The sequence below is a fragment of the Xenopus tropicalis genome, chromosome 9, assembly GCF_000004195.4.
Source record: "Xenopus tropicalis strain Nigerian chromosome 9, UCB_Xtro_10.0, whole genome shotgun sequence".
Lineage (NCBI taxonomy): Eukaryota > Metazoa > Chordata > Amphibia > Anura > Pipidae > Xenopus > Xenopus tropicalis.
This window is the reverse complement of record NC_030685.2, coordinates 88733401-88755731: the sequence shown is the minus strand read 5'-3', so window position 1 is coordinate 88755731 and position 22331 is coordinate 88733401. Positions and strand designations below refer to the sequence as shown.

General features: G+C 49.9%; 1 protein-coding gene across 1 annotated transcript; it reads right to left on the bottom strand.

Annotated features, from left to right (window-relative positions):
- On the bottom strand, positions 1-20284 carry slc49a4 (solute carrier family 49 member 4). Its single transcript, NM_001016971.3, is given in 10 exon segments — positions 1-1902; positions 2015-2452; positions 3621-3803; positions 6899-7026; positions 8116-8183; positions 9246-9354; positions 11993-12122; positions 12305-12570; positions 12905-12998; positions 19939-20284. Coding segments are annotated over 9 exon segments (1371 nt in total). The 5' UTR covers positions 20216-20284; the 3' UTR covers positions 1-1902; positions 2015-2336.
- Between the last annotated feature and the right edge of the window lie 2047 nt (positions 20285-22331).

Here is a 22331-nt window from a genome sequence, read left to right as displayed (position 1 = left end):
TTTTTGAAATCATTTTATTTCACTGGAAACGTAAAGATAAAAAAGTAGTTACAAACATGATTCCAGGAGGAAAGGGGTTAAACGGAGACACCAGGGAGGGGCTTGTCCATCTATGTACAACATACACACAGTGTAAGACCACGCCCCCCGGGTTATAAGCAGCATTAATATTTGAGAATAGCCCCCCAAACCCACAAACACGAGGACCCCCAGGATCCTCCATCCCCACAAACACACAGAATTCATGTTTAACCCCCGCGGCACAGGATTTATGTGAGATTTTGGCAAACCATTAACCCATTAAGGGGCACCCACAGACACAGTGTATTGTACAGTGGATTAGTCTCAGTGGCTAAAGGGTTAAAGTGACAGTTAAAACATAAAACTAGAAAAAACTTGGCAAAAATAAACCAAAATACCCTTCTCCCCAGTCCCCCCCTCATACAACTGGGCTGAATCCACCTGCTTAATGGCCCAGAGTCAGGGGGCTCCATGTCCGACTCAGGCTGCAGCAGACGCCCAAACAGACCACCGATTGGCCAATCCCAATGTGGATATTCTGTTGTGTCCGTAGGTCCCAGTCACACTATATAATTAGTGATTAGATTGATTTTAGTATGTTAGAGAATGTCCCATCCATAGCAATTTTGCAATTGGTCTTCATTATTTTTTTGTTTTTGAATTGTCAAATGTATAACTGTCACTGTGTCTGTCCCTTTCCCTTCCCTGCACTGCTGGTTCTGACTCCTGATACAACTCCCCAATACCCATTCATTCCTCATTCTCACTGGGTTTATAGTTATGTGTAACTGTCACTGTGTCTGTCCCTTTCCCTTCTCTGCACTGCTGGTTCTGACTCCTGATACAACTCCCCAATACCCATTCATTCCTCATTCTCACTGGGTTTATAGTTATGTGTAACTGTCACTGTGTCTGTCCCTTTCCCTTCCCTGCACTGCTGGTTCTGACTCCTGATACAACTCCCCAATACCCATTCATTCCTCATTCTCACTGGGTTTATAGTTATGTGTAACTGTGTCTGTCCCTTTCCCTTCCCTGCACTGCTGGTTCTGACTCCTGATACAACTCCCCAATACCCATTCATTCCTCATTCTCACTGGGTTATAGTTATGTGTAACGGTCACTGTGTCTGTCCCTTTCCCTTCCCTGCACTGCTGGTTCTGACTCCTGATACAACTCCCCAATATCCATTCATTCCTCATTCTCACTGGGTTTATAGTTATGTGTAACTGTCACTGTGTCTGTCCCTTCCCTGCACTGCTGGTTCTGACTCCTGATACAACTCCCCAATACCCATTCATTCCTCATTCTCACTGGGTTTATAGTTATGTGTAACTGTCACTGTGTCTGTCCCTTTCCCTTCCCTGCACTGCTGGTTCTGACTCCTGATACAACTCCCCAATATCCATTCATTCCTCATTCTCACTGGGTTTATAGTTATGTGTAACTGTCACTTTGTCTGTCCCTTCCCTGCACTGCTGGTTCTGACTCCTGATACAACTCCCCAATATCCATTCATTCCTCATTCTCACTGGGTTTATAGTTATGTGTAACTGTCACTGTGTCTGTCCCTTTCCCTTCTGCACTGCTGGTTCTGACTCCTGATACAACTCCCCAATACCCATTCATCCCTCATTCTCACTGGGTTTATAGTTATGTGTAACTGTCACTGTGTCTGTCCCTTTCCCTTCCCTGCACTGCTGGTTCTGACTCCTGATACAACTCCCCAATATCCATTCATTCCTCATTCTCACTGGGTTTATAGTTATGTGTAACTGTCACTGTGTCTGTCCCTTTCCCTTCCCTGCACTGCTGGTTCTGACTCCTGATACAACTCCCCAATATCCATTCATTCCTCATTCTCACTGGGTTTATAGTTATGTGTAACTGTCACTGTGTCTGTCCCTTTCCCTTCCCTGCACTGCTGGTTCTGACTCCTGATACAACTCCCCAATATCCATTCATTCCTCATTCTCACTGGGTTTATAGTTATGTGTAACTGTCACTGTGTCTGTCTGTGAAAAGGGAAATCAACTATAACACCCCAATATATAAATGTTGGGGAGCCACCAAAGATATAATCACATTACAACCCCCACTAATTAAAAGAACTCTTAATGAAAACGAGCAGGCCGTTAATGCCACAATGACACACTTAGCATTTGGATCTACAGAACATCGGGTTCAGTTTATGGGAAACAGAGAACTCACGAGGTCCGAGTTTCCCGGCGCCGGGAGAGGCTTGGGGTGTGCGCAGGGTCCCCGCGGCCCCCCGGCCCTTTGTGCAAATACAGAGAGTTGTGCGGCCGGCGCTGCTACACGGAGACAAAGACATCAAGGTAGAGGCGGTCGTAGGACTCCCTGAAGCAGGCGATGAAGAGGAGGCTGAGGAAGCACGAGCCGGTCAGGCACCAGTTTAGCCAGGACAGGTCTGGGAATGAGAAAGAGCCATGAGAATCCCGGGGTGAGAGGGTCCGGCAGCCGGGAATTAGCTGAGCCGCTCGGGGGCACGAGGTGGGGAGGTGCCAAGTCGCCCGTAACAGTGTTGTACCAATGGAACAGGCAAGGGGGGAACCCACTGAAACATCTCAATTACTGTAGAATTGGCACGGGAATACTGCTCCGGTAATAGCCCAGGGCACAAATAAGCACTCACCCCAAATCCCCCCCTAACTGGCCTTCAGGCTGGGCCCCCTTAGCCCATAACAAGGTTACAGATATATAGAAACATTGGGGTAACAGTCACCCTGCTATAGTTCCAGGGGTACCCAGGGCACAAATAAGCACTCACCCCAAATCCCCCCCTAACTGGCCTTCAGGCTGGGCCCCCTTAGCCCATAACAAGGTTACAGATATATAGAAACATTGGGGTAACAGTCACCCTGCTATAGTTCCAGGGGTACCCAGGGCACAAATAAGCACTCACCCCAAATCCCCCCCTAACTGGCCTTCAGGCTGGGCCCCCTTAGCCCATAACAAGGTTACAGATATATAGAAACATTGGGGTAACAGTCACCCCGCTATAGTTCCAGGGGTACCCAGGGCACAAATAAGCACTCCCCCCAAATCCCCCCTAACTGGCCTTCAGGCTGGGCCCCCTTAGCCCATAACAAGGTTACAGATATATAGAAACATTGGGGTAACAGTCACCCTGCTATAGTTCCAGGGGTACCCAGGGCACAAATAAGAACTCACCCCAAATCCCCCCCTAACTGGCCTTCAGGCTGGGCCCCCTTAGCCCATAACAAGGTTACAGATATATAGAAACATTGGGGTAACAGTCACCCCGCTATAGTTCCAGGGGTACCCAGGGCACAAATAAGCACTCACCCCAAATCCCCCCCTAACTGGCCTTCAGGCTGGGCCCCCTTAGCCCATAACAAGGTTACAGATATATAGAAACATTGGGGTAACAGTCACCCCGCTATAGTTCCAGGGGTACCCAGGGCACAAATAAGCACTCACCCCAAATCCCCCCCTAACTGGCCTTCAGGCTGGGCCCCCTTAGCCCATAACAAGGTTACAGATATATAGAAACATTGGGGTAACAGTCACCCCGCTATAGTTCCAGGGGTACCCAGGGCACAGCACCCACTTACTCGTTTGGTACAACGTGAGAAACAGCAGTAGGACTCCCATAAACAAGTTGCTTAGGAAAGTGACGACTCCACACGTGATCCCTTCGGGAATGGGATACACTGTCTCTACAAACATCTCAAAGAATATGGGAACAGTGCCGCTCAGGAAGACGCCAATCAGGATGCAAGAGGTGTAAAGTGTTGCTGCAAAGACAAAAAAGGAGCAAGAAATCAAATGTACTGTCTAAGGGAAACACTATGGCACCTCCTACCCATATGTATAAATACAAATATACAGAGAAGGAATGTTCTGGGCACACAATAAGCTGTACCCCCATACTGTACTGTCTAAGGGAAACACTATGGCACCCCCTACCCATATGTATAAATACAAATATACAGAGAAGGAATGCTCTGGGCACACATTGGATATAATGGATATTTTCTAGCCAATATGGCCTCATTTCCCCACAGTACAGGAGGCGCTGCAGACACAGTATGAGGCAGTTGGGGGCCACAGGGCAGTGTCGCTGTATATAAATCAGTGGGTACTTAGCGCTTATTCTGTGCAACCGAAGTTCTCCCATTTCCAGCATTTCCCCATATATAACAGCTGCCAGGGCCCAGCCTTATATCGTGGGTAGGATGACAGGAGACAATGTGTCCCTATTATAGAACAATGGGGAGAGAGATGAATGGATCTGTAGCGCTGACCCAGCAGTTTATCAGACGCACTTTCAATAAGGGTGATTTACTAATCATTAGCTATTCATACCCAACCCTACACATCTGATCTGCCAGGAAACAGAATAACCTTATACTGAGCCCTCGGCTACAGTGAGCATAGCAACGAATCATGCACCGGGGCCCATACACACCTCTAGGAACCTCCCCCTGGGTAAGTAAATCCAATCTCCCCCCAGTACTTACCCAGGTACAGAGCTCTGATTCTCTGTACTTCCTGCTCCTGGGCTGCTCTCTTTCCCATGGTCAGATAGGAACCTCCCCCTGGGTAAGTGAATCCAATCTCCCCCCAGTACTTACCCAGGTACAGAGCTCTGATTCTCTGTACTTCCTGCTCCTGGGCTGCTCTCTTTCCCATGGTCAGGCAGGAACCTCCCCCTGGGTAAGTGAATCCAATCTCCCCCCAGTACTTACCCAGGTACAGAGCTCTGATTCTCTGTACTTCCTGCTCCTGGGCTGCTCTCTTTCCCATGGTCAGGCAGGAACCTCCCCTGGGTAAGTGAATCCAATCTCCCCCCCAGTACTTACCCAGGTACAGAGCTCTGATTCTCTGTACTTCCTGCTCCTGGGCTGCTCTCTTTCCCATGGTCAGGCAGGAACCCCCCCCCTGGGTAAGTGAATCCAATCTCCCCCCAGTACTTACCCAGGTACAGAGCTCTGATTCTCTGTACTTCCTGCTCCTGGGCTGCTCTCTTTCCCATGGTCAGGCAGGAACCTCCCCCTGGGTAAGTGAATCCAATCTCCCCCCCAGTACTTACCCAGGTACAGAGCTCTGATTCTCTGTACTTCCTGCTCCTGGGCTGCTCTCTTTCCCATGGTCAGGCAGGAACCCCCCCCCGGGTAAGTGAATCCAATCTCCCCCCAGTACTTACCCAGGTACAGAGCTCTGATTCTCTGTACTTCCTGCTCCTGGGCTGCTCTCTTTCCCATGGTCAGGCAGGATCATTCAGTACAGAGAATTAGCAGCTCTGTGGATAAGTACTGGTAGATATTGTAATCACAAGGCCAATGAAGGACGGTTCCTTTTTACCCTCCCCTCTCACTGTGACTGCAGAGCTCGGAGGATTCCACGCAGTTTATTTACCTCCCTTGTTATAAAACATATACTTTTAGTTCCCCTTTAAAGACAAAGGCCTTCATACTGTACTCAGTACTGACAGCATTGCTTTTGCTGCCAAAGAACAAGCCAATAGGAAAGCAGAGGTGTAAAACGCTGAACCAATGAGGACTGAAGGCCCAAAGCAAAGAGAGTAATCCCAATACAAACAGGAGGCGGGCCGGTACAGCCGGGCAGTATTTACTATACGGGGGCAATTTTACCCTGGCCGCACTCTCCCAGCCCAGCTGCTAAAAGCCGCACGTAAACAACATATTTATTATCCACACAACACAGAAATGAAGTGCTGAGCCAGGCGCGGGCTGCGTATCTATATTTAATGAATGAGATCCGCATAAACGACCCCCACGTGGCGCGAGGCTTACGGAATGGCAGAACTCGCCGGCGGCGCCTTCCAATAAAATATACCCCCCTTTCCCGTTACTATAAAAATGTGCAGATCTGTTTATTAATTCATTGTCTCTTTGCTGATCCAACATGGGAAGTGAGTAGCCAGTCGCAGAGCCCCGGGAGCCATTGCTAGATATGGCAGCACTGCTGCCCGGAGAAACCTGGGCAACTCAAGGTGATAATAATAATAATGTAATAATAAAACAGTACCTGTACTTGATCCCAACTAAGATATAATTACCCCTTATTGGGGCAGAACAGCCCTATTGGGTTTATTTAATGGTTAAATGATTCCCTTTTTTCTGTAATAATAAAACAGTACCTGTACTTGATCCCAACTAAGATATAATTACCCCTTATTGGGGGCAGAACAGCCCTATTGGGTTTATTTCATGGTTAAATGATTCCCTTTTCTCTGTAATAATAAAACAGTACCTGTACTTGATCCCAACTAAGATATAATTACCCCTTATTGGGGCAGAACAGCCCTATTGGGTTTATTTCATGGTTAAATGATTCCCTTTTCTCTGTAATAATAAAACAGTACCTGTACTTGATCCCAACTAAGATATAATTACCCCTTATTGGGGCAGAACAACCCTATTGGGTTTATTTAATGGTTAAATGATTCCCTTTTTTCTGTAATAATAAAACAGTACCTGTACTTGATCCCAACTAAGATATAATTACCCCTTATTGGGGCAGAACAGCCCTATTGGGTTTATTTAATGGTTAAATGATTCCCTTTTCTCTCTGTAATAATAAAACAGTACCTGTACTTGATCCCAACTAAGATATAATTACCCCTTATTGGGGGCAGAACAGCCCTATTGGGTTTATTTAATGGTTAAATGATTCCCTTTTCTCTGTAATAATAAAACAGTACCTGTACTTGATCCCAACTAAGATATAATTACCCCTTATTGGGGCAGAACAGCCCTATTGGGTTTATTTTATTTTAGGGAATAAACTGGCCAGTTAGGTTGCAGGGAAAGGGTGGGGGGGAGACCTGGCACAAATAAACCTATTGCCCCCCCAAGAGACTTACCTGTGGTTAAAGGCAGGTGGGTGACGTTACTTAAGAAGGTCAGTGTGAACCACGTTGAGGAGAGAGCAGCCCCCGAAAACAGCAGAAGCAGAATTGGCTTCAGCACCCCCCTGATGGAATCTGCAAATCTGATAAAAAAAGAGGTGCTCAGCAAACCCCTAGGGACCCCCAATTGCCTTACAGTAAGGATCAATAGGAGACACAGCCCCACCCAGGAGTGCCAGAGGGCAAACCAAGCACAGCTCAGCCAAGTAAGTGCCTATGGGGGGGGGGTATCAACCTGCAACTGCCCCCCCATTCACTCTGATAGAACTTTCTCTAGATTCCACCCCCCCCGGGCCCCTGGGATGTTAGTGCCCTGAGCGACTCCCCCTTGCCCTCTGCATGTATAATGGTGCCAATGTTCTGCAGTCGCAATAAGACGGATTCGGAGACGGCCCATTAGCGCAATTACATTAACTAAAAAGGGCGGCTCTGAACTCTGCCTTAAAACCGCTATTTTCCCAATCAATTCCGCTCGGGCAGTTAAAAGGACATTAAGCGCTGGAGAGTAGGCAAGCCCCGCGCATACTGATGAGGCGGCCGAGGGCACGGCGCGATGGGAGGGAAGGGCATCGGTGCTGTAGGTGCTCGGCATTGGCACCGGGCTCGTGCCAGCGGGGTCGGTTTTAACCTTTTGCTGAACTTATCCGACCCAAATTAACCTCTCTTTATTGGAAGCTGCATAATAAAGGAGATTTTGCTATTGCAGCAGAACAGAAATGACAAAGAAATCTCCTTATTGTGGGTAATGGGGGGCGAATGGAGGTTTATGGCAGCGGCCCTCATTCAGGGCGGGTCTCCGATACGGAATTTTGCGTATAATAGGGTTAACTGAAATGCAATCTGTGGCCCAGCAGCCTGATATCCTCAGACTAAAGGCGGCCATACACCTAAGGTGGGCAATATCAGGCCAATCAAATCGTTTGGCCCTACGGCTTAGGCGGGCATAGGCCCATGAACGAGCCAATGCGGTCCCTGATCCAACGTCAGGTAGGCCCATCAGGGGTGCCCATACATAGGCAGATAAACTGCCCAATTGGCCCAAAGCACCTTTACTGAGACCCCCTGGGAGAGAAGGGTAAGGGGCACACAATCCCATGACCCCCTGGCAGCTAATAAGCTTACAGGGTAAATGACATTTGGCTTTAGCGGGCAAGCAGAAAGCCTCCTCTTACCTTCCCACCGCGATGCCAACCACACAGCCGCCCACGATGGACCAGAATCCCACCCAGCCGGCATCAACCTGAAAGAAAAGCAAAACAGTGATTATTACCCAATGGGCAGCCCCCAGAGGGGCAACAGGCACAGAGCAGCACGGTTCCTGGGGAAATGCCCATATAAAACCCAACTGAAGCATATACCCCCCCCCGGCCAAAGGAACACGGACCTGTACATACGTGAATCTCTGGCTCTGCTATGGGCACTTGGGTGCCTGCTATTTGCATGGATTCCCGTAACTGCCATCTTGCTCTGCTGAGCATACAGGGAAGATCCTTCCCAGAAAGTAATGAGACACTGCCACCCAGTGGCCACCTTGCTGTGAGGCAGAATGCTTTCTCGGCTGCACTGAGCAATAAGATATAAAGAAAAATTCTAGGACATGTGTGGGACCCATTAGGCACTTTGGGAGAGGGGGACCCTGTCTGTAAAGATCCAAAGTATGCTCGCTCGGGGGAGGGGGTTGGGTGCACCCCGTCTGACCCTGTATACAGAACTCTCCAAAACCCAGAATGGCTCTGTATGATGTTTCAGCGCCACATTTAGCTTCCCCTTGAAGCCCAGATGATAAGGATTTGCTGCGATATTATTAGAAATAATACGGAATGACACAAGGTGGGATGGAAGGGGAATGCGGAATTAAAATCCTGTCCAATGAGAAACCAGCTGAGCGGCGGTTCATGAAGATCCAGAAACTGCTCAATACTGCCCCCCCCGGGCTCAGTCAGACCCTGGGGAGAACAGCAGTGCAACCATAGAGATTTAGGGTGCAAGCTGCAGAGAGCTGACTGTGGCCAAGCCGCCCCAACCAGCTGATTTATAGTGCCGGCTGCTGGCGCCGCGGCGGGAGCCCAGATCGGATCCGATACGCGCCTCGTTAGGGTATTGACTGCCAGCTAATGTGAATATTGATGTCTTTATTCCCCGGGCCCGAGCCGTTATTCCCTCTCATTCGGACACTCGGAGACGCTCCAGACCGACAGGAAGGAAACAAAGGGCTTTTCCTGATATCGACATTCCGAGTGTAACTCCCGGCACCCTGCCACAACCCCGGGGGGGGTCCCACGAATGCCCCTAAGGGACTCACCTGGGTGACATGGACAGGAGTTAGAATCAAGTCAAGGACCCCGGACCATCCTGCGTAGAACCCTAGGGGGATGGCGTACGCCAGCACGATCAGCAGGAACCGCACGTTGCTGCAATAAAGTAAAGTATTACAGACGGAGGCGACATGTTTAACCCTTCACACCCCGCGCAAAGCAATAGGCCTGGTCATTGCCCACATGGAAGTGAAAGGGTAAAAGAATGGAAATGAATGTAGTTCAGTGGTTTTGTTTACTCTGCTCCTGCTAATTTTTCTTCGCTACTCCCCACTCTCAGCTTAAGGTGCCCATACACCTATTGCACTACGGGAGGGCGATATCGAGGAACATGTAGGCTTATTTGATCGTTTGGCCCCGGGCCAAACAATCGAATTCTAATGGCGGCATTGGGGCAGTCAGTTCGAGGACCACATCGGCTCGTTTATGCGGACCCCAAACCGACTGCCCGACTAAATCTTTTAACCTGCCCGATCAATAACTGGCTGATTTGAGGCCAGATATCGGTTGGGCAGGCCCCTCGTTTCTGCCCCTACAGGGGCCCATAAGCTGACGAATCGGTCCAAGGGACGCATATCGGCAGCTATAATTGCACCTTGTATGGCCACCTTTAAAGTAAAGACACACGGAGCTACTTAGTAGCAGCTACTTGTCACGGCTACTAAATGCCAGAAAATCCCCTGCCATAGACAATACTGAGAATTCCTTCTGTTCTGCTTTCCAACGTTCACATGGGGGGGTCACTGACCCCGGCAGCCAAACCCTATTGCTCTGTGAGGCTCCAGTTTTATTGTTACTTTTTATTCCTTATCTTTCTATCTATCCCCTCCCCTATTCATATTCCAGTCTCTCATTTACACCGCTGCCTGGTTCCTAAGGCAAATAAGACCCTAGCAACCAGATAGTTGCTAAAATTCCAAACTGGAGAGCTGCTAAACTACATGCTTAATAACTGAAAAACTACAAACAGTAAAAAATAAAGACCAATTACAAATAGTCTCAGAATATCACTGTCTACAGCATACTAACGGTTACTTTAAAGGTGAACAACCCCCTTTTAATCATTCACAGGGTTCTCATGTCTCAGATAATGGGTGGCTCTGATCCGAATGACAATGCCCAGAATCTCTGCCATAAAGCAAGCCTGGGCTCGGAGCGAATGTCTGGCATATCCAGGAAATGACACCTCTCCGCTATGTTGGCCGGCTCCCACCTCTGCTGAGACTCCGAGCCATCGCTAATTTCCCTAATTTGACACGGGTCCCATGGTTGGCGCGGCGCCAGCGAGAGAATGAATCCATTACACACGGCGAGGAGCGGTGACATTGTCTTCGCTTTTGATAAAAGGTACCGGGGAGACTTCTTAGTAAATCCCACTTTGTGGAAGAGGCCCCGCCCCCCCAGGCAGCGAGTCCTGTTAGGGTTGAAAGCACGGCGGATGGGAAGGGGGGGGAATAATGAGCAGTAAATCAGAAGCAGAAATAAATCAGCCCCGGCCTGGCGCTTCCTTCCGTTCCACGCGGCGACGCTGCCAGAGCGCTCAATTAAATTAATCCCGCGCGTCACTTTCATAAATGGATTTCATTTGCCTTTGTGCATTAACAAATATACGGCGGCTTTTGTGGAATCAGTGTGAGCGCTCGCATTCATCTTTCTGTCTGCGTAAAGGGCAACTTAACCCCCCGCTCCATTCTTCAAAGCCTTGGCCTGTACAATGAGCATTGTGGCGCAGCTTCAGATCCTGTCTGTACGACAAATGTCCCACCAATCAATGCTTTGTGTCAAGCAACTGCCAATCATACAGGCCCGTCTGTGTAAGTGCCCCCCGGGGGGGCAGTTTAACTGTGTATAAGGAGAACTGCCCTTGTACAGGCCTGGGAGAAGGCACTGCAATGGCATAACTAGCAGGGTGCTACAGAACATTTAGCACCAAGGCCCGTAACCCTTTAGTTACCCAGTTGGTCTTAGGAATAACTTCACTGTATATCCTTTAAAGGGGAAGTAAAGTCACAACCACTATTTTTGGTTTGGCTTTTTACAAAGGAACGCTTGCCCGCGTACTCCCCGGCTGGTGAAGTTTTGCCCCAGCTGGGGGTTTCAGCTAAGAGATTACAGTAACTAGGGGGTGCCTAACATTTGCCACCATCCCCAGTCATTTTGCCTTTCCTTCTCCTTTAAAGGGGTTTTTCTCCTGTTAGTATGATGTAGAGAGTAATATTCTAAGACAGTTTGCACTTGGTCTTCATTGTTTATTATATATAGTTCTTTTTAATTATTTCACATTTTGTTCAGCAGCTCTCCAGATTGGCATTTCAGCAGCTATCTGGTTGCTACGGTCCAAATTATCTTAGCGACCAGGCACTGGTTTGAATGAGAGCCTGGAATATGAATAGGGGAGGGGCTGAATAGAAAGATAAGGAATAAAAAGTAACAATAACAATAAAACTGGAGCCTCACAGAGCAATAGGGTTTGGCTGCCGGGGTCAGTGACCCCCACTGGAAAGCGTCAGAGGAAGAATAATTCAAAAACTGTTAAAAATACATAATGAAGACCAATTGAAAAGTTGCTCGAAATGAGCCATTCTATAACATACTAAAAGTTAACCCCTTTAATACCAGCAAAATGTGTTCCACTAAATAAAACTAGGGAGGAGCCTGAATAGCACAGAGGGCAGTGGGCACGAGGGTTGGGCAGCGGGTTGAATGATATAAATACGTTCCCAGGGACACTTACCTGAGCAGTCTAAGGATGCTGGTCCTGTAGCTGAGGCGGCGGCTGGCAGCAGCGACGCTCGGGGGTACAGGGGGGCGAGAAGGAAAGTAGGCCAGAATGGCAGCAAATACCACAAAGATGATTCCAAACTCTACAAAGAGAAAGAGAAATGAGCAAGAGTGTAACTCACTAGGGCCCCCTAGTGCCCAGTGGGAAAGGAGCAGATTATTAGGTGTCGGGCACATTGGGGTGCAGTTCTGCACTAACAGTCTCCCCAAGTCCCATAATGCAAGTGATTAACTGAAAGCAAAAGGGGCACAAGCAAGACGGTACCTGCGTACATCACCGCTTCAATCCGATCTCTGATGGCGCCGACGCTGCCCGAATACAGGAGAAGGCCAGACGTGGAGTTGGGAGCCGGAACTACCAGAGGGCCAACCAGAAACGCGCAGGCCCCTCCCAGGTAGCTTAACATTGATGCAATGGCCGTGGCAGTAGCGCGTTCATCCGGCGAGAACCACGTGGTAGATAAGAAAGGAGCAGCGTTCATCACTGTTGGGCCAGCAAAGCCATTCAGCAGCTGTCCCCCATGTATCAGCCTGAAACCCAAACAGTCACCAACTATACACATAGCAAAGGCTGTTCCTGCTCAATTCCTATGCTGCAATAGGTTTATAGTATCTCTCTGTACAGGCTATGGGCAAACTTAGGGGGCTGTTCCTGCTGAATTGTGCTTAGTACAGGGGAATCCCTATGTGCCATAGTTTTATGGTATCTCTCTGTACAGGCTATGAGCAAACTTAGGGGGCTGTTCCTGCTGAATTGTGCTTAGTACAGGGGAATCCTTATGTGCCATAGTTTTATGGTATCTCTCTGTACAGGCTATGAGGAACATGTGGGCAGAGGAAGACATATAACATGTTTATTACTTACTTTCTCCTGACTGCCAGATCCTGCACAGGGACACATCTCAGCCCGGCGCCCAGTACCATAAGGAGCGCAGTGAGCAGCACGGTGACTCGCAGACCTGGGGAGACAAAGTCGGCATTTTGCCATTAATGTAATGAAATGAGGGAACAGGTCAGTCAGATAAAGGACTCACATGTCAATCAGGCAGCGACTGCTGAACAGGCAGAAAAGGGACTGCAGTATCCGGCACTGGTAGTGTTTGTTCCATGCAGTGGGGCTCAGGGATCAATTCCAGCCCAGGCAGCATCTGCTAGGCCTGTGTGTGTTCCCCCTAGTGTGATAGGCGGCTTAGACTGTAAGCTCCACTTGTGGGCAGGACTGATGGAATTGATAGGACCTTAGATTGTAAGCCAACTTGGGGCAGGACTGATGGCGATGTGATAGGACCTTAATTGTAAGCTCACTGGCAGGGCTATGAATGGAAGGACCCTTAGATTGATAAGCTCACTGGGGCAGACTGATGGGAATGGATTAGACCTTAGATGTAAGTCTCACTGGGGCAGGCTGATGGGAATTGATAGGAGCCTTAGATGTAAGCTCACGGGCAGGGACTTGGGAATGTGCATAGGGACCTTAGACTGTAAAGCTCACTGGGCAGGGAGTGATGGAATGTGAACGACCTTAATTGTAAGCTCACTGGGCAGGGGCTGATGGAATGGATAGACCTTAGATTGTAGCGCTCACTGGGCAGAGACTGATGGGAATGGGATAGACCTCAATTGTAAGCTCACTGGGGCAGGGACTGATGGGAAATGGGATAGGACCTTAGATTGTAAGCTCACTGGGGCAGAGACTGATGGAATGCGAAGCGACCTAGATTGTAAGCTCACTGGCAGACTGATGGCGAATGGGATAGGACCTTAAGATTTGTAAGCTCACTGGCACAGGGATAGGACCTTAGTGTAAGCTCACTGGCAGGACTGATGGGAATGGATAGGACCTTAGATTGTAAGCTCACTGGGGCAGGGGCTGATGGGAATGGGATAGGGACCTTAGATTGTAAGCTCACTGGGGCTAGGGCTGATGGGTACACAGAAGGGCCACAGGGGGCCAATGTGGTTAAGCGCCGGTGGGGCAGGTACAGGGCGCTAACAGGACAGGCGTTTGGCAAGTGATTACACGCTGTGCGCTGATCCGCTCTATGGGATCACAGTCTGTTCCACCGCAGCACATTCCCGCTGTCAGCACAGAAGTGATTAAGGCTTCATGAGTCACACACGCTCCCCGAGGAACGCGAGTCCTTCTGAATAATGGAACCGGCCCGGCGTGTAACCCCCCCGGCCCCCCCGCGCTCACCTACCTACAACCAAATGTCAGCGGTTTTATGAAAGACGCGCCGTTTAGAGGCTACGGGTAATTGGTGCCACTAAGTGCCACCTCCTGTCAGCCGCCTCCATGGCGCTTTGTATAAACAGAATAACGATAAATGGCAGCGGGGGGGTACGACGATGATGGGCATTTTGACATTTCTCCAATGGAACGGACGGGGGGGGGTATAAAGTATACATTAATAACTAAAACTAGGGAAAAAATCAGATTTATTTGGAGAAGTTAGAAGTTATCAGTCCCCGCGAGGTGCCGCAGGGGGCGGTCCCTTCAGTTCTATCATTACCTGGGGGGGGCAACATGGCGGCTAAGTGCAAATGGAATAAGAGAAAATGGGGAGATGTGACACTTTCCCCTCGTTTATCTGTGCTTCAAAGCCTCGCCGAGGGGAGGAGGAGGGTACTGCGCCACTGAAACGCTGCAACTGGCGCTTACGGTTCCGTATGACAGATACGCGGATAGGCAGGTCGGCCGTCTCCAAAAACACAAAATTGGTTTCACAGCCGACGTCAAATTAAGCACAAAAGAGCTGTCAGGATAGAGAGATTCCAAGCAGCGAGTACAGGTGCCCCCCAGCGCCCACAGATGTGCCCCCCCCAGCGCTCACAGACGCCCCCCCCCACTAAACGCTGCGCATAAAGAGACGCCGGCGAGTGGAAATCCGATTGCTTCTATCTGGAACAGAATCAATTGCCCTGTAGCAAAGAGCCGGATATAAACAAACTCATCCCCACAGGAGCTATAGGAAGCAAATATAATGGGGGCAAATTTGCCTGGCGACAGGGGGGCAAAAGCATCTGATTAACCAATATCTGCCAGCTCTCATAGAGGGGACCGAAGGTGGCAAAAAACGGGCAAGCGCCAATTATTGAAGGTCTAGAGAAGCCAATCAGCTTCGAGGGCAGCCCGCTGGGTGCCATTTTTCTTTTGCCCCCTGGTCCCTCTCCCAAGCAGGCCTGGCTGCCCCATTACTTATATACCCCCAAGCCCCTCCCCCATCTGTGGGACAGGCGGGTCAGTGCCAGTCTATAAATAAAATGCAGCAGTGGGTAGAGGGCACAGGGGGGAGGGTAATGGGTCCACCACCTGCCTAAAAATCAGCCCCAACCTGCCCATACCAAGGGTGGCAACTAATTCAGCACTATTGCCCAGGCTCAGTGTGCTGGCACGCATGGCACAGTATATGCCCATGCCAGTCCTGTACAAGAGGGTTTAAAAAAAACAAAAACCACTGAAGTGACCCTGGGCCGATTTGCACTGTGCCCAACACATGGAATTCCCTAGTGCTTTTAGTTTAACTTGCCCTTTAAAGGAGAAGTAAAGACTTAAAGCATTTGTTCCCCTTTGAGTTGACTTTTAGTATAATTTATAGAGTATTATTTGCAATTGGTCTTCAATTTTCCAGTTTGGGAAGCTTTAGAAGTGATCTGGTTGCTAGAGTGCAACTTCCCTTAGCAACCAGGGAGTGGTTTGGATGAGAGACAGGTATATGAATAGGGGAGGGGCTGAATAGAAAGATAAGGAATAAAAAGTAACAATAACAATAAAACTGGAGCCTCACAGAGCAATAGGGTTTGGCTGCCGGGGTCAGTTATCCTGTTGCTAGGCTCCAAATACCTTAGCAACCATGGAGTGTTTTGAATGAGAGGCTGGTATATGAATAGGGGAGGGGCTGAATAGAAAGATAAGGAATAAAAAGATAACAATAACAATAAAACTGGAGCCTCACAGAGCAATAGGGTTTGGCTGCCGGGGTCAGTGACCCCCATTTGAAAGCTGCAAAGAGTTGGAAGAAGAAGGGAAATACAATAAACAATAATAAACAAATAATGAAGACCAATTGAAAAGTTGCTTAGACTTGGCAAATCTATAACAGACATAAAGTTAATGTATATGTGGGGGCTGCCAGTTTGTTGTGCCACGTGCCCCGCTGGCCGCTGCTGTGGTGCCCCACGTGCCCCGGGGATGGTTCCCTGTTCCGAGCACAATTACTGCCCCGTCAGCGCAGTCACGTGATCCCGGGGGGGCAGTTTCACAACGCGCTTCCCAATTGCAGTTTCGACCAGACAAAAACCCCATGACTTTCGGCTCTTTACTTTCTACACACCATTAAAGGGAAAGTTAAACTTCGATACTGAGACAATAAGCAATTTCTTTCTATTGGATATCGTGGCATATAGATATTTATATGGGGCAACTGGAGACCAATTGTGGCTACTGATTGGGGGTCAGAATCTAGTATTTAACCCTTGATTAAAGAGAAGATGAAATTGACCAATAGAATTAGATCATAATAACCAGAGCCTGAGAAATACGGTGCAGATTCCGTGCCGAATGGAAGGCGGGGCTTAACGAGCATTCTCTAATAGTGTGAGAGGGATAAATAGGTTATATTTGCCTTTAATGGGGAAACGGCTGCGGCACCGCTGGATGTGAGCGCAGAATGGGGCCGAGACAGCTGAGCGCTCTCTGTTTCTGCTGACGCTCCAGTTCTGCAATGTCCTCCCCACCGCCGGCGTCACCTAATCAGCTCTCACTTTATTGCCTTCTGGCGAAATTAGTTCCCACCGAAGCCTTTAAATCATATCCCCCCTCTCAATAGCCTGGCGCTCTGCAGGCATAATAGCAACTATATGTGAGATCTGTACAACCAATCCCCCCCCCCCCTCCCTTCAACTGCCAGAATCACCTTTAATTCCCCTCCACTCACTCACAAACTAAGGTCCCTATCCCATTCCCATCAGTCCCTGCCCCAGTGAGCTTACAATCTAAGGTCCCTATCCCATTCCCATCAGCCCCTGCCCCAGTGAGCTTACAATCTAAGGTCCCTATCCCTATTCCCATCAGTCCCTGCCCCAGTAGCTTACAATCTAAGGTCCCTATCCCATTCCCATCAGTCCCTGCCCCAGTGAGCTTACAATCTAAGGTCCCTATCCCATTCCCATCAGTCCCTGCCCTAGTGAGCTTACAATCTAAGGTCCCTATCACATTGTTATCAGCCCCTGCCCCAGTGAGCTTACAGTCTAGGGGGATGGCATGGATAGGATTTATTAAATAACAGTTTTGGGGAGAAGCAGACACAGAACCCCCCGATGTTACAAACTGATCGCTGTGTTTAACCCCCAGTTGCGGCGGCTGGGGGCAGGAGAATGCAGCCGTGATTGCCGTGCCCATAGCGCAGTCGGTGCATCATTAGTGCCCTGCTGGTTCCCTGACAAATCCCATTACCCTGCCGAGTCGGTGACAGTCACACCGGGACACACTCGCACGTGTTCCTGAGTCTCTTCGGATCAGCAGAGACAGACGTGTGGGATACGGGGGCGCAAGCCCATTACCCCTCAGCAGACAATTAAATACAGAAACTCTGATTTCCCACTGATATTGGCACAGACATTAACATGCAATTACTGGCACTGTTATATTTATTCTAAAGCTCCTACATATACTCAGCGCTGTACATTATATCCAACATACGGCCGGCACTGAGAGCCCTACCCCCTAGCACTGTATATATAGTTAGGGGGATACGGGTACCCGTCACTGAGTGACACGGATATAGAACCATATACAGACACTATCACGTTTCTTTCCTATGGCACATAGGGATTCCCCTGTACTAAGCACAATTCAGCAGGAACAGCCCCCTAAGTTTGCCCATAGCCTGTACAGAGAGATACCATAAAACTATGGCACATAGGGATTCCCCTGTACTAAGCACAATTCAGCAGGAACAGCCCCAAGTTTGCCCATAGCCTGTACAGAGAGATACCATAAAACTATTGGCACATAGGGATTCCCCTGTACTAAGCACAAATTCAGCAGGAACAGCCCCCTAAGTTTGCCCATAGCCTGTACAGAGAGATACCATTAAAACTATGGCACATAGGATTCCCCTGTACTAAGCACATTCAGCAGGAACAGCCCCCTAAGTTGCCCATAGCCTGTACAGAGAGATTACCATAAAACTATGGCACATAGGGATTCCCCTGTACTAAGCACAATTCAGCAGGAACAGCCCCCTAAGTTTGCTCATAGCCTGTACAGAGAGATACCATAAAACTATGGCACATAGGGATTCCCCTGTACTAAGCACAATTCAGCAGGAACAGCCCCCTACAAGCGAGTCGAGCCCTGCCATGTCAAATAACGCACCCTGTGAGAGAAAGCAGATCTTTACCAAGGGGAACAAGCACCCATGCCAGTTGGGCTCTGTGGGATGTGCCACGTGGGTAACAAACAGGCACCTGACTATGCAACATGTGATACAATGGTTTGTGCCAGTGTCTCTGCCTATAATGCACATGATGGCACTGCCCGCTCACTAGACTTACACTGATTCAGCTGGCACAGAGCGGTGCTTTTGTTCTGCCCAGCTGGCAGTAATGCATGGGCACCACAAGCAATCATTGAGGCAGACAAAGAATTGCCCCAATTCCACCCCCCCCCCCCCCCCACAATAAATCTACTAGCCACCCCTGTTACCCAACCCTTCCCTGGTGGAGAAATGCCCACCCCACCCCACTCCACTCCACTAGATAACATGGTACACAATGCCCTGAGCAAGGACAAGAGATAACACGGCAGGGCAAGTAGGCGGGGCTTCCTCTTTAAAGAAAGAATATTAGATTGCAAGCTTAAGGGTCAAGGACTTCCTTCTATGTCTCACACAGGTGTATTTCTATATAATAATAACAATATAGTAACGTGCAGCACCGGGGGTCCCGGCAGAACTATATACATACGCAGGTTGTACGGGGTAGGAATAACACAACTGCCCCTGTGAGGGTAAAGACTAGTTATTACCCCTTTTACCAGTACCCTACAGTGTAACTGCCCTGGTACCAGTGCCCTAACACAACTGCCCCTGTGAGGGTAAAGACTAGTTATTACCCCCTTTACCAATACCCTACAGTTTAACTGCCCTGGTACCAGTGTCCTAACACAACTGCCCCTGTGAGGGTAAAAGCCAGTTATTACCCCCTTTACCAATACCCCACAGTGTAACTGCCCTGGTACCAGTGCCCTAACACAACTGCCCCTGTGAGGGTAAAAGCCAGTTATTACCCCCTTTACCAATACCCCACAGTGTAACTGCCCTGGTACCAGTGCCCTAAGCCAACTGCCCCTGTGAGGGTAAAAGTCAGTTATTACCCCCTTTACCAATACCCCACAGTGTAATTGCCCTGGTACCAGTGCCCTAACACATCTGCCCCTGTGAGGGTAAAAGCCAGTTATTACCCCCTTTACCAATACCCCACAGTGTAATTGCCCTGGTACCAGTGCCCTAACACATCTGCCCCTGTGAGGGTAAAAGCCAGTTATTACCCCCTTTACCAATACCCCACAGTGTAACTGCCCTGGTACCAGTGCCCTAACACAACTGCCCCTGTGAGGGTAAAAGCCAGTTATTACCCCCTTTACCAATACCCCACAGTGTAATTGCCCTGGTACCAGTGCCCTAAGCTATCTGCCCCTGTGAGGGTAAAAGCCAGTTATTACCCCCTTTACCAATACCCCACAGTGTAACTGCCCTGGTACCAGTGCCCTAAGCTATCTGCCCCTGTGAGGGTAGTTATTACCCCCCCCCATTACCAGAGATAGGGCAGCGTTGCCAGGGGCCACACACCAATGTGCCCCAGTGGGCGGTACTTACCCCAGTGGGCGGTACTTACCCCTGTTGTCCATAAGCCACATGAAGAGGAAGCAGGGCAGGAAGCCGATGGGGCCCCACAGCACTAACAATGCGATATCCAGGCCGGAGAAGTTGTAGGCGGTGCGGGCGGAGTTCTGGATGGGCCCCCAGCTGTTCCACACCAGCCCCTGCAGGAAGGCCAACAGCGAGAAGAGGAGCAGCACCAGCCAGCGCCGCCCGAACACTCGGGGAGCCCGGGGCCCTCCCGGATACAGTAACGGCTGCCTCTCCCCGGGGCTGCTCCACTCCAGCCCCATGTCCGCCCGTCCCGCCGGGTCCCCCCGGAAGTGCCGCTCATACGCTCACAACATCCGGTCTTGTTCCCGCCCTTCTGGGTGACGTCACTCAATAACAACAACAACATTCCTTTGTAGTGAGTCAGAGGGGCTGATCTGCCCCAGGGTGTCTCTCCTGCCCAGGGTGGGGCCCTCTGTATCTGCCCCAGTGTCTCTCCTGCCCCAGGGTGTCTCTCCTGCCCCAGGGTGGGGCCCTCTGTATCTGCCCCAGTGTCTCTCCTGCCCCAGGGTGGGGCCCTCTGTATCTGCCCCAGTGTCTCTCCTGCCCCAGGGTGTCTCTCCTGCCCCAGGGTGTCTCTCCTGCCCCAGGGTGGGGCCCTCTGTATCTGCCCCAGTGTCTCTCCGCCCAGGTGTCTCTCCTGCCCCAGGGTGGGGCCCTCTGTATCTGCCCCAGTGTCTCTCCTGCCCCAGGGTGGGTCCCTCTGTATCTGCCCCAGGGTGTCTCTCCTGCCCCAGGGTGGGTCCCTCTGTATCTGCCCCAGTGTCTCTCCTGCCCCAGGGTGTCCCTCTGTATCTGCCCCAGGGTGGGGCCCTCTGCTCCTGCCCCAGGGTGGGTCCCTCTGTATCTGCCCCAGGGTGGGTCCCTCTGTATGTGCCCCAGGGTGGGTCCCTCTGCTTCTGCCCAGGGTGGGGCCCTCTGTATGTGCCCCAGTGTCTCTCCTGCCCCAGGGTCCCTCTGTATGTGCCCCATGCCTCTCCTGCCCCAGGGTCCCTCTGTATGTGCCCCAGTGTCTCTCCTGCCCCAGGGTCCCTCTGTATGTGCCCCAGTGTCTCTCCTGCCCCAGGGTCCCTCTGTATGTGCCCCAGTGTCTCTCCTGCCCCAGGGTCCCTCTGTATGTGCCCCAGTGTCTCTCCTGCCCCAGGGTCCCTCTGTATGTGCCCAGTGTCTCTCCTGCCCCAGGGTCCCTCTGTATGTGCCCCCCCCCAGGTCCCTCTGTATGTGCCCCAGTGTCTCTCCTGCCCCAGGGTCCCTTTGTATGTGCCCCAGTGTCTCTCCTGCCCCAGGATCCCTCTGTATGTGCCCTGGTGTCTCTCCTGCCCCAGTGTCCCTCTGTATGTGCCCCAGTGTCTCTCCTGCCCCAGGGTCCCTCTGTATTTGCCCCAGTTTCTCTTCTGCCCCAGGGTCCCTCTGCTTATACACCAGTGTATCCCCCTATCCCAGGGTCCCAAGGTGTGTAACCTAATGGGTCCTATGTGCCCACAATATCCTTGAATGTGCCCCAAGATCCCCCCCTTATCATTTTTTGTGCTTAATAAATGTACTTTTACCACTGGAGTGTGTGTTACCTTTTTGATTTACCTGAATTTTCACAGAGTAACTAAATCAAAGCGAATCACCGGGGGAAAGGAATACGCGCCGCTTTGTTTTCCGAAGTCGGTTTGCTCCCGCAGGCGACTTGGGAAAACGAAGCAATATGAATGTGTTTCAAGCAGTCATTTACTTTGTTCACAGTGGGGAGTAATTTTGGTCACCCACAATTGCAGAGATTTATCAGGGGCGACTAATCTCTATGTGGGGCATTAGCCTTAGAGATAAGTAGCCTGCTATTTGTCATGGCTACTAAACCCTAGAAATACTATGAATTGCCTTTGGTGAAACACACATAAGAGACAATTATCAGTAATTATTGGTATAGTCTATTTTGTAGCTGCAATAAGTAGCTATGTGTGTCTTAGCCTTATTGCTATTCATGTCCCTTTATTTTCCCCTTGCTGCCCTCACCTGCTTCCCCCTGGTTTGCCCTTATTTACTGCCTTAAGGATCAACTGCAGAAAGTACCAAATGGCAGCCCCCCACATCACAGTAGAAATAATGGTACAATCGCATACCCTATAGAGCAGGGTGTAGGGCAGACAGGTTGAGCCTGAATAGAATAGAAATAGGAGCCACTGTCTAATTGCATGCTGGGTATTGTAGTTTTATATTAATCCTAGCTGTAGGCAAATTGTTAGATACAAACTACATTACCCAGCATGCAGTGGGACAGGCATGTCAGGTTTACTAGGCTAGTTTCCAAACTACAAACCCACCAAGGCTCCAAACAATAGCCCAAAACTGTACCTTGGCGGGTTTGTA